The sequence below is a fragment of the Ovis aries genome, chromosome Y (assembly GCF_016772045.2).
Source record: "Ovis aries strain OAR_USU_Benz2616 breed Rambouillet chromosome Y, ARS-UI_Ramb_v3.0, whole genome shotgun sequence".
Taxonomy (NCBI): Eukaryota; Metazoa; Chordata; class Mammalia; order Artiodactyla; family Bovidae; genus Ovis; species Ovis aries.
This window is the reverse complement of record NC_082741.1, coordinates 3079343-3091955: the sequence shown is the minus strand read 5'-3', so window position 1 is coordinate 3091955 and position 12613 is coordinate 3079343. Positions and strand designations below refer to the sequence as shown.

The window sequence follows — 12613 nt, the reverse complement described above, 5'->3', positions numbered from 1 at the left end:
ACTCTGCGACCCCATGGACTGCAGCACACCAGGCTTCCCTGTACATCAACAACTCCCAGACTTTACTCAAAATCGTGTCCACTGAGTTGATGTCACTAATGTTTATACATATTTGCATATGTTTATACACATTTGATTCAGAAGGTGATGGCACCCCACTCCAGTACTCTTGCCTGGAAAATCCCATGGATGGAGGAGCCTGGTAGGCTGCAGTCTATGGGGTCACAAAGAGTCGGTCTCGACTGAGCAACTTCACGTTCACTTTTCACTTTCATTCATTGGAGAAGGAAATGGCAACCCACTCCAGTGTTCTTGCCTGGAGAATCCGAGGGACGGGGGAGCCTGGTGGGCTGTGGTCTATGGGGTCTCACAGAGTCGGACACGACTGAAGCAACGCAGAGGCAGCAGCATACACATTTGATGGATATATTGCTCATTATTCCTAATACACTTTCTAGGTTCTAATGTTTATTTGCAAAAAATCTTGGTATTTATAGACAACTTCTATTCATTTACATGATAGAGTTTTACAAATGTCCTTTAAATTTAGTACTTTTTTTGTCATGGGAGTATTCTGATATGTAGTTGCCAAATAATAATAATGGCGTTGGCACTACATTTTTAAAAGAAAACAGCAATTGACTTCATCAAGTGCCTAGTTTAGATCGTTGTGGTTGGCAGGTGGATTCTTAACCACAAAGCCACCAGGGAGACCCAGGGATGGCTTTAAGAATGAGCTGTGCGCATTCAGGGATGGTGGCTTGTTCTGTGGGGTTCAGGTGTCCCGCTCCAGGCATCTGTTTGGGGACCCAGCCACGTGCATCACAGAGAAGCAAGCAGCTGATGACTCATAGGAGCATGACACGCAGATACCCTGGACTCTTCCAGGCCTGCTTGGAACAACCCTTCAGAACCCCCATTTCAGGGCCCTGGCTCTGAATGCAGAAAAGCTGGGTCCTTCTCTGTGTCCTGCTCACTATAAACCATGAACGTGGCTTTTCCTTCTGTCTCCGCATCCCTGACAGCACATTCCATTCTCACCAAGAGTGGAGGTCGGGGGGCCGACCTGGCAAAGGGACCCAAGGCATCCAATTGTACTGACTTGCGGTGGGGTTAGGCTGACTGCAGTGTTTACTAGGAGATCACATGTTGAGGGAGGAAGACTGAGCTAGTGGAGGTGATGGAACCCCAGCTGAGCTGTTTCAAATCTTAAAAGATGATGCTGTGAAAGTGCTGCACCCAATATGCCAGCAAATTTGAAAAACTCAGCAGTGGTCACAGGACTGGAAAAGGACAGTTTTCATTCCAATCCCTAAGAAAGACAATGCCAGAGAATGCTCAAACTACCTCACAACTGCGCTCATCTCACACACTAGCAAAGTGATGCTCAAAATTCTCCAAGCCAGGCTTCAACAGTACATGAACTGTGAACTTCCAGATGTTCAAGCTGGTTTTAGAACAGGCAGAGGAACCAGAGATCAAATTGCCAACATCCACTGGATCATAGTAAAAGCAAGAGAGTTCCAGAAAAACATCTATTTCTGCTTTATTGACTATGCCAAAGGCTTTGACTGTGTGGATCACAATAAACTGTGGAAAATTCTGAAAGAGATGGGAATACCAGACCACCTGACCAGCCTCCTGTGAAATCTGTAGGCAGGTCAAGAAGCAACAGTTAGAACTGAACATGGAACAACAGACTGGTTCCAAATCAGGAAAAGAGTACGTCAAGGCTGTGTATTGTCACCCTGCTTATTTAACTTCTATGCAGAGTACATCATGAGAAATGCTGGGCTGGAAGAAGCACCAGCTGGAATCAAGATTGCTGGGAGAATATCAATAACCTCAGATATGCAGATGGCACCACCCTTATGGCAGAAAGTGAAGAGGAGCTAAAGAGCTTCTTGATGAAAGTCAAACAGGAGAGTGAAAAAGTTTGCTTAAAGCTCAACATTCAGAAAACTAAGATCATGGCATCCGGTCTCATCACTTCATGGCAAATAGATGGGGAAATAGTAGAAACAGTGACAGACATTATTTTTGAGGGCTCTAAAATCACTGCAGATGGTGCCTGCAGCCATGAAATTAAAAGATGCTTACTCCTTGGAAGAAAAGTTATGACCAACCTAGACAGCATATTGAAAAGCAGAGATATTACTTTGCCAACAAAGGTCTGTCTAGTCAAAGCTATGGTTTTTCCAGTGGTCATGTATGGATGTGAGAGTTGAACTATAAAGAAAGCTAAGCGCCGAAGAATTGATGCTTAACTGTGGTGTTGGAGAAGACTCTCGAGAGTCCCTTGAACTGCAAGGAGATCCAACCAGTCCATCCTAAAGGAGATCAGTCTTGAGTGTTCATCTGAAGGACTGATGCTAAAGCTGTAGCTCCAGTACTTTGGCCACCTTATACAAAGAGCCGACTTATTAGGAAAGACCCTGATGCTGGGAAAGATTGAAGGCAGGAGGAGAAGGGGGGCGAGAGAGGATGAGATGGTTGGATGGCATCACTGCCTCAATGGACATGAGTTTGAGTAAACTCTGGGAGTTGGTGATGGACAGGGAGGCCTGGCGTGCTGCAGTCCACGGGATTGCAAAGAGTCAGACACGACTGAGTGACTGAACTGAACTGAACTGTGCAGACTAGTGACTCAGTTGTACACATACAGATATTCTTTTTCTGATATTCTTTCCCCATGTGGTTTATTTCAGGAGACTGGATATAGTCCCGTCCTCTACAGTAGGACCTTATTGTTTGTCCATCCTGCGTATACAAGTTTGCATCCGCTAATGTCAAACTCCCATGCCATCCCTTCCCTGCCTCTTGGCACCCGCAAGTCTGGTCTCTATATCCGCCAGACTCTATTTCTGTTTTGTCAAACAGGTTCACTCGTGGACACTGTATATTATTATTGCATGTTGTTCCCATTGCAATCCAGGGGAGGCACTGTAAAACTACCGTCTGTGGTTTATTCTCTCTTCTCACCAAGACAGTTTCAGGATTCGCACCATGCTCCCTAAACCTGCTTCATTGTGCCCTCGATTTCTACCCGGTTGGATTTACATGCTTTGTGCGTTAGACGTATGGCACACGCCCTCACTGACACCTATGTGCATTAATCAGTTTATTGATCACTTTAGGAATCCAGTAACATCAACAAGAGCACAGGGGACTCGTAGTAGGCAAGTCGCGGGTCGTGACTTCCTGGGAGAGACGAAATGACAATTTCAAGGAAAAGGTCTATTATCCTGATACAGATGATTAGTGCTATGATGCTGCTCGTATTCTTGACTTTGTTTTCTGCTTGAAACACGAAAAAAAAAAAAAGTAGCACTTGTTGAGCTGATTAGGATGAACATGATGTTGGTGATAGCATAAAGGGGAAGAGAGAAGCAGTGGATGGTGGACCCAGGGGAGAATTTTTTCCCTGCACCTTTCACAGAAGTCCTTCTGTGAGTGGGGCCGTGAGGGATTATCCTACAAGACCCTTTTCACAGAAGTCCCTGTGTGTGTCCCTGTGGGCTTGCATAGCGTTACCACCTGGTGAAACTAGCGATAAGCAGTCCTGCATCAGCTCATCTGCTGAGAGTCGCTAGGTTACATATTCAGAGGCCTGAGATGTAGGAGACGATATCCTGTGTCACCTGTGCAGCTTACGTCGCCTGCAGTCTCCTTTATCATCACGGATGTGTTGCGGCTGCAAGGTCCTTCGTTCCCAGTGGGATTCACCGGGGTGTCATCACATCTCACAGCTCGGGGCTTCACACCGCCTCCTCCTCTGTCCTCAGAGCATCTCACCGTGGAGTCTACACCAGTGTTGTGTTTGGACATTTAAATGCAACCACTTATGGAAGCCCGAGCCTTTGCTGTCCAGCAAGGTGAACTGTTTTCTTCTCCTATTCTTTCTGTAAATCAGTTTTTATTGAAACATCCTAGATTTGCAGCGTTGCGTTACTTTCAGCTGTACAGCAAGTGATTTGTCTGTACATTTGTGGTGGTTTGGTTGCTAAGTCATGTCCCACTGTGTGCATCCTATGGCCTAAAGCTTGCCAGACTCCTCTGTCCATTGGATTTTCCTGGCAAGAATACTGGAGTGGGTTACCATTTTCTACTGCAAGGGATCTTTCTAACTCATGGACAGAAGCCACGTCTCCTGTGTCTCCTCACTGGCAGGCAGATTCTTGACCACTGAGTCACCTCCAAAGCCTCAGTTATACATATATGTAGGTAAATGTATTTTGAAGAAGGCAGTGGCACCCCACTCCAGTACTCTTGCCTGGAAAATCCCATGGACGGAGGAACCTGGTGGGCTGCAGTCCATGGGGTTGCTAAGAATCGGACAGGACTGAGCGACTTCACTTTCACTTTTCACTCTCATGCATTGGAGAAGGAAATGGCAACCCAGTCCCGTGTTCTTGCCTGGAGCATCCCAGGGACGGGGGATCCTGGTGGGCTGTCGTCTATGGGGTCACAAAGAGTCGGACTCGACTGAAGCGACTTAGCAGCAGCAGGTAAATGTATACCTTTTAGATTCTTCTTTTGAAAGTTATTACAAGACATTGTGTATAGTTCTCTGTGTTATCCACTATGCCTTTGTCATTTATTTTAAAAGTTTTACTGTGTATCTGTTCATCTCAAACTCCTAATTTACCCCTTGCCTGCTTCCCCTTTGGTGACCATTAATTTTGTCTGTGTTTGAGAGTCTGTCTCTGTTTTATGAATGGTTCATTGGCATCATATTTTTACGATTCCATGTGGAAGTGATGGCATATGATATTTGCCTTTCTCTGTCTGACTTAGTTCACTTAGTAAGATCATCTCTGGGCCCATCCGTGTGGCTGCAAATGGCATCGTTTCATTCTTTTTCACGGCTGAGTAATATTCCATTGTGTATGTATCCCATTCTTAAAACAGTGAAAACTTGCACCTCCCCCAAAGAGCGAACCGACGGAGAAAAACCTCAGTGTTGGAAGTGTTACGTCTCTACTCACCCAGCTGATGTTCTCTGTTCTTATGGAGGACAGTCGTCTGTGAAAGAGAATGAATAAGGGGAATAATAACCATTGATATGCCTCTGTTTCCAAGGATTATTTCATAACAGCTTTGTACAAAGACATCTGTGTCAATGGGAATTTTGAATTGAATGTCCTAGTGATGTATTTTCATTTTGGAAACCTGTCATCCTCTGGGGCTTTACCTGTTTCGATGACATGTTCTATATTTTCATTTGGAATCCCTCTCTCAGTGTTCAGCTGCTGATACTTCTGAAATTCTTCTTGAGTGAAACTGGTTCCTTTGGCTGGATTTCATAGCAGACAGGGCAGAAGAGGTGTGTGTTAGAATCCGTTATGGATTGTAGAAAGTCACTTGGCTCCTACCTGTAGTGATCAGTAAGTCTCACCAACACCGCTGGCCTCCACCATCACCTAAACCCAGGTATTTTTCTACAGACGTGCCTGTGTGTGCACACAGGTCTTCACGGGAGTCCATGGGGGTAGAGTCCACATAGTTACCATGTTACCACGTTCCAGTTCTTACCACTACTGAGTGAGCTACAGGTCATTCAGCTGTGAGCTTAAGCATGCCCCAGGGAGATGCAGCTTTTCATGGTACAGTGGAGAAGGTCGTGGTAAGTCTGAGACTCAACTCTCAGACTCTAATGCTTCCTGTCCACTTTGTCTACATCCTAGAATTCCATCCCTGGGGTTTTCACGAACCCTCATGAAATGGAGAAGGAAACGGCAACTCACTCCAGTCTTCTTGCCTGGAGAATCCCAGGGACAGAGGAGCCTGGTGGGCTGCCGTCCATGGGGTTGCACAGAGTCGGACACAACTGAGGCAACTTAGCAGCAGCAGCAGCAGCAGCATGGAATGAATGGGCGGGGGATGATTTGGAATTTTCAAAAGCACACTGACCCCACTGAGATGGTGGATCACCTTATGTTCAATGCCCCATACCTGATATTTTCTGCCTGCTTTTTGTCTGTGAACGATTTTAGTCAAAGTGTAAGTTTATCAGAGGATTGCAAATGTCATATAGCAAAGGAAAACTGTCAGAGGAGATGAAATAATAATAATGTAGTCATGAAGCATAGACAAGGATCTGTAGTTCCTCCCCAAGAGCAATAGATACTGTTCTGGGTCATATCCTATGCGCTGTCTTATAGACGCTGAAACCCCACCCTGGTGGACAAGTTAACTACAGGATGACTAGATTGTAGCTGTGACATCAGCTGCCACAATTCAGAGAATTGGTTTCAAGGAGTTGGGAACTGTCGATTCACTGTGCCTAAAACAGTCACGATGATGCTGTTGGGACCACTGATGATCGATTTCAAAATGACTGTTGGAGCTGACCTCTGTTTTTGCAAGGAGCCCTCTCCCTCTGTCTATAAGAGCACTTGTCCCTCTGTTTGCCAGTTGTGGGCTGGGGCAGTCAGCCTTTGGACAGAAGTCCACTCTCCCTGTAGGTGTCTGCATCTGAATGAGAGCAGACTTTTCTTTCTAAGAAGCTGGGCTCTTGGTTGCCTTTTGAAAGGCAGGCAGCAAGATCCCACATTTGGTGACAACGTCACACATGCTACTGAGGAAAACTCACACTTTGTCATCCTCAAAGAACAGACACAACCCCCACCCATCCCCGATGAGGATATAATATCAGAGGGGATAAAGCGGTGTGGGAGTGAACCCAGGGGATTGGGCGGATGGCAGAATGACTACCATTCCAGACCACGCTGCCTCTGCAGTCTTCAGTGTGGTCCGGTGGTATCTGCAGAGCATTGGGTTCAGGTTCAGGCAGTACTTTCATGACTGTGACTAAGTAGAAAGCATTTGTCATGGAGATGAATGCAGTCATGGCCGGGGACCTGTGAGTTTCTAAACTCAGGTTTACACCTTGGTTCACTTTGGCGTCAGGACCCAGCAACTCTGTATGATACTTGGCAAGAAACTCATGGAGCATCCTGAAATGTTTCCTTGGATCTCTGGCATAACTGTATCTCATTTTTAAAAGAGCCATCTGATAGAATCCCCCAGTGGATACTTTTCCCACAGTTTTCTAGCAGACAGACTTTCTGTATCCCCGACTCACATCACATGAAGTCTGAATTCGCCGTGTGAACACACATCTGTTCAAATGCGCTTCATATAAGGTGCTGTGCTCAGTCGCTCAGTCATGCCTGACTCTTTGTGACCCCATGGAGTATAGACCACCAGGCTCCTCTGTCCGTGGGATTCTTCAGGCAAGACTACTGGAGTGCATTGCTATTCCCTCCTCCAGGGGATCTTCCCAACCCAGGGATCAAACCCAGCTCTCCCACACTACAGGTGATTTCTTTCACATCTGAGCCACAGGTCAAGCCCTAATGTAAGTTATGTGTGTACCTCTCTCCTTTCTGTAAAAATACTGATCATGTGAACACATCTAGTTTGTATTGGGGAAGCTGTAGTACATACCGCAACCTTCAGTTAATTTTGTGATCTTCTGTCCATCATCATTTTCAAAATAAAGTACCAGGATGTTGTCTGATACATGAATGATTTGCAAATAATTTGCACCTTCGACTGTGGCAGAGGAAAAACAAACAAACAAACATCAAACCTCAATATGATTAGCTTATTTTCTTTTCATTCGAGCCTGACTTATTCTTCACATGCTATCGTGAGTCTTGCCTTGGATGGTGAACTGTATCTCACTGAGATTTCTAGTGATGCGTTGTTAGAAGTAGTTAAGACAGCTAGTGAACTAGGAAAGCTTTCTCCACCCCACCCCCTCTTCTCCTGAAGATGAAGACTTCCAGTCTTCTAGACTGAGCAGTCTTTGAATGAAAAAAAAGTTGTCTATTGTGACTCTAGGAGGTGTTGAACCTCAGCCATCTCATAGGACCTCACAAGAACTGACTGTTAAATTTTCAAGAATTTTGTAACCCAGTTTGCAAGTACAATCATGGTTAGAAAGGAATTCAAAAATTTAAATGAATGATATTAAAATAAATGTCAGTCCATCATCCAGAGTTATTTCCTAGGACAAGAGGAGATAAAAGAGGTACAGATTAGTCTATTGCAAAATGTTGGGCATATATAATGTGAAATGCTTGCAGATTAGATCCTGCGGCTCTGTGTCCACAGTTGAAATTAAAATAAATGCATAAGACCACGATTAGAGTGCTCTGTTGTACATTTTTTCCCCATAAAAATGAAACATACAGACATTTGATCACTGAATAGACTATTACAGTACTGATATTAATATTTGAGATTTATGTCCTCTTATTTTAATTATAGGTAGAAATCTATGTTAATCCCCCTTTTAAATTATGTATTAATATTCATATTTGAGAATTATTTCTCCTTATTTTAAGCTATAGAGATAGAAGTCTATGCTAAAGTCCCTTTCAAATTATGTAAAAAATGAGGTTGAAATTTTGGCTGTTATTTTAACTGTTTCCATTTTTGGACTTTAAGTTAATCATGTTCTACTTACTAAACCTGTTAATGAAAAACTTTTAATATTTAAAGAATTTCTTTAGTCCAAACAAATTTAATCATGTAGGTCAAGTAAAAGAAAAAATTGTAAAACAGTCATTATTATCCTAAGTAGGTGATCACACTTCTCCATGCCCAAGGAACATGAGGAGTCCATGTTCTGGGGCTTTTTCTCAGAGACCATCAGTGGCCACATTCCAACCTCGGACTTCATCCTGGTGTTGTGGGACGGAATTGATTGCTGAAAAGTTAAATGGCTTTTCCAAGGTTGCACTGGTAACAAGTACAGGAAATAGTCCACCCATCGAGACATCTAGTTGTTTTGGGTGAAACACAGACCATCCATCTGAACATGCTCCATGCTTTGGGGAAGACCACCTGTCCGAGGAGCTGGAATACTCACATTCTATGAAGTAAACACCTCCTTCTTGTCTCTTTAGCACTCCTGAGAAAAACTGGCATCTCCCGTCAGATCTGAAAAACACAGCAGACAAGACAATTCCTTCCCACCCGTTCACTCCCCAGGGCTTGAGGAGGACACCCTTCTGGGAATAGAGTTCGCACACCCAGCTTCACAGCCATGCCTCACATCTCTCGCTGCACATTGGAGCCTGGACCCCATGTCAGAAGTCAACAGACTGCTGGCTTTCAGCTGAGGAGGACTGTGCTTACTTGACGTAAAATGAAATGGAGAGGTGTTCGCAGTCATCAGTACATTCGATCTTGCGATTGTAACACCTCAGCGGGCCCCCTTCCACAATCTTCTCCTTGTTATCCGCGGCCGAATAAATCGTGCGCCACTCGCCTGTAACCTAAGAAGGAAGTTCCTCATAAACAGCAGTCAATCTCTTTTCTGCTTACTTACCAATACACAGCACCGCTATGCTTCTGCGTTTACCACAGAAGAGAAGCAAATTGAATCTTATTAAAGCAAAGAGGAGTCCCTCCCTCTACCTTGCAGAACAACATGACAGGAAATCATCTTTCCTATTGGAGCGCAAAGCGTAGAATTCAGAAAGTTTTGCAGACAATTTAGAGTGTTTTGAAATAGCTAAAAGCACGCCTGTAAAGACCGTGACAGTTCATATCTTTCTGAACGTTAGCTTGTTAGGCTTTTTGTTTGTTTCTTTTGCCTACAGATGAATAAGATAAATGAAAAATAACCAAGAACAGATAAACAGAGGGCAATATTACGTTCATGTAGATATGTCGACCACAGAAGGTACACAATCTGGTCATACATGTACACAGAATCATCTCTGTCAGATGCACACACAGCCTCTCACACACACATGCACACACACACACACACACACACTCGATCAAGCAAGCAAGACCTCCTAGCAGATCAGCTCATGCTGGGTACCTTTGAGGGGTCTATCTCAGCTGGAGTTTCCTGGGCGGCACAAACCAGGACAAGGACGAGACTCAGCAACAGAACCTTCATCTTGTGACTCTCGACGTCCTTCTTCTACAGAATCTGAGGGCTCCCCGGTTACTGGAGAGTATGTGCACTGGTCCCGCTTTTTATAGGATACATCCCTTGGCAGAATACATATTGGTCAAACAGTGGCTAATGGCACCATCACGGTGACCTAAGCATAATCTTCTGACATCCTGGTTGGCAGCGGAGCAGTTTGGCATTCTGTCCTTCTTATACAACTCCTGTGTTATTTCTTTCACATTGAAGAGGTCTGTTTAAGCTTATTTTCTAAAACGAATGTTGGCACCTTTGGTTTAAGAAGATAAATAGGAGGTATCTCTACCAGGAATCAGTTACCAGGGAATTCGTCAGAGGGGTCAATATATATATTTTTAATATTAAAATTGCACTACAGATGATGTACAATATTTTTTTGCTACAAGTGTAGCACATAGGTATTTATAATTTCATTTCTACCTTTAGACTTATAAAATATTGCCTTTTTTATTCCCTATGTTTTCCAATCTTTATTTTTCAAATAATCTTTGTATGTTATTAAGAGTTGGGCACGACTGAGCAACTGAACTGAACTGAACTGACCTCTTATTCCACTCCTTGTCTGCGTGTTACTGACTTCTTTCCCTCAGCATATTCATTTGAATAAACATCTATGTATTTTTCTAGACTCCTTCCCCACTGCCCCTGCATAGTGCCATCAGGATATGTCCCACTTTTATCCATTCCGGTGTTGATGGATACACATTTATAGACACGATTTCGTAAGGAAGTGAGCCATCTTAACTCCTGGGTAGAGACTTAGGGGTTGAGCTGCTGGATCTCTGTGGCTCTGATTTTCGATCCCTACCAACAGGAGATGAGAATTTCCGTTGCTCCATCCTTGCCAGGACTCAGTATGGTCAGCTGTTTTCATGTCAGAGACTGTAATGAGTGTGTTAGTGCACACAGTTTCAGGAGTATTTTCCATTTCCTCGGTGAGTAAAGTGGGGTGGTTGCCATCTGTTTATTCCCTTTGTCAGGCATCTCTGCAAGTCGGTTTGTTCATTACTGTGTGAATTATTTGTTTTTCATGAAGTCTGTAGGTTTTTACCTTTTCTGGATATGAGTCTCTTTTCAGATGGAGATGTGCGAATATTTTCCCCCTGTCACTGGCTTCACTTGTGTTTCCTTAAGGTTGTCCCTCAAAGATGTAAATATTTTGATTGAGGCTTGGTTATTAACATTCTGTTCCCAGTGTGGGATCCTGTTTGGTGTATATTTTAATCAGTAACCGCCTAATCTTTGATCACTGTGTCCACCTGTGTTTTAACTCTAGAGTCTTTCTTGCTTTGGGTCTTACATACACGTCTATGAATCTCTCTGTGTTAGTTGTAAAACGTGGAGCAATGAAAGAGTTGAAGTTATTAATTTTTTTTTTTTGGTTACATGAATTCTCAATTTTTCCCACAGTTTTCCTTATAAGATTATTGTTCTCTTCGGAATTTCCTTTGTAACTGTATCCAAAATCTATTTGTCTCTATATTCCTGTCCTTTCCCCACGAGCATATTTGGTTGTGTTCTGCTTTGTGTTTCTCCATTCTTGGTTCTCTTTTTGGGGCAGTGTTAAAAAGACAGTTAGAACATGAGGATCACACGAGTGGCCTTCAACAAGTTTGTGTCAAAAGCAAAGCATTCACGGTTCCCATCTTGTGAAAATAGAATTGTCATCCATTTACGGATCATTAGAGCAGTACACGTTTCTGCTGATTTTCACAAAGCGTGTCTGAAAGAGCAAGACATTAGTTTTGCTGCATTTTGGAGCCAAAAGAAATAATCCTTGAATAAATGGTGGCTTCAGAGTTCTCAGCATAAGCAAATACTCAGTTTCACACATAAGGGTTTAATTGACTTAAGTTCTACTTCAGGTGTTTTTTTTTTTTTTCTTTTGTTATATTTTTTCCTGTTTATTTATAACTAGCTAAAGAGCTCCTGTGATTTAAAAGAAATATGTAATGAACTGAATGGTGACTATGACAAATGGGATTGCACATATACCTGTCAGTGGCTTTTAAGTGTTTTTATCACACACACACACACATACACACACGGGGTAAAATGAGTAACAGATGTGTTAGTCAACTTATGTCTTATGTAAATCACCAATGATGGTTTTTCTTTGACTCTAGCTTCCTATTCCTGATCTTCCTGCAAACTTCTAAGAGTTGGTATATCCACACTGATTAAAGTTTATACACTTGTGAGAGAGGATCCCTCTTCCCCAGGATGTGATATATTGTCAACTGGATAGAGATCCTTGAAAATAATTTTTCAGGTAAAATTTTTTTTAACAGTTCCTATTTCCTGCCTGGTTCCTAATGCTTTCATTATTCACACGTCAACTGTTTCCCTGAGAATTTTTTAAAAGTATTTTAGTGGGGTATCTCAGTGGCCATACTTCTTATAGCTTCTGGTAAGGGTTTGTTTTTGTTTTAAATTTTACAATGCACACTGGCTCTTGCTTGCTGTGTTCTGCCTTTCGCTCGTGATGGAGGGAGGGCTTGTCGTTGTGATGGTTCTCTTGTTCAGGCTCTGGAGCACGAGCGGAGTTTGTGTAGTGTGTGGCCTTTGCTATCATACACACGTGGGATCTTCCAGGATATGGATTCAGTGTGTGTCCCCTGTGTTGGCAGGTGGAATCTGAACCACTGGACC

The 12613-nt window shown here is 43.3% G+C and overlaps 1 protein-coding gene across 2 annotated transcripts; it reads right to left on the bottom strand.

Moving 5' to 3' along the window:
- Positions 1–3108: 3108 nt before the first annotated feature.
- Positions 3109–9981, bottom strand: LOC101116799 (allergen Bos d 2). Of its 2 annotated transcripts, none has more exons than XM_060408497.1 (7): positions 9848–9981; positions 9154–9293; positions 8885–8955; positions 7453–7560; positions 5195–5296; positions 4989–5025; positions 3109–3300 (listed from the first exon to the last, which is right to left on the bottom strand). In XM_060408497.1, exons 1-6 carry the CDS (start codon positions 9926–9928, stop codon positions 5009–5011), a joined length of 519 nt encoding a protein of 172 aa, XP_060264480.1. In that variant the 5' UTR covers positions 9929–9981; the 3' UTR covers positions 3109–3300; positions 4989–5008. The 2 variants fall into 2 exon arrangements, with proteins under 2 accessions (XP_060264480.1, XP_060264479.1); XM_060408496.1 differs by having other exon boundaries at positions 3109–3297.
- Positions 9982–12613: the final 2632 nt, after the last annotated feature.

Bases quoted from the DNA above. Each gene is read 5' to 3' on its own strand.
- LOC101116799 (XM_060408497.1), bottom strand. From the start codon at position 9,928: ATGAAGGTTCTGTTGCTGAGTCTCGTCCTTGTCCTGGTTTGTGCCGCC. The intron at 8,956-9,153 runs GTAAGCACAGTC...TGTGTTTTTCAG, and splicing joins TCCATTTCATTTTACGTCAA to ATCTGACGGGAGATGCCAGT. The intron at 5,297-7,452 runs GTATGTACTACA...TATGAAATCCAG, and splicing joins AAAATTAACTGAAGGTTGCG to CCAAAGGAACCAGTTTCACT.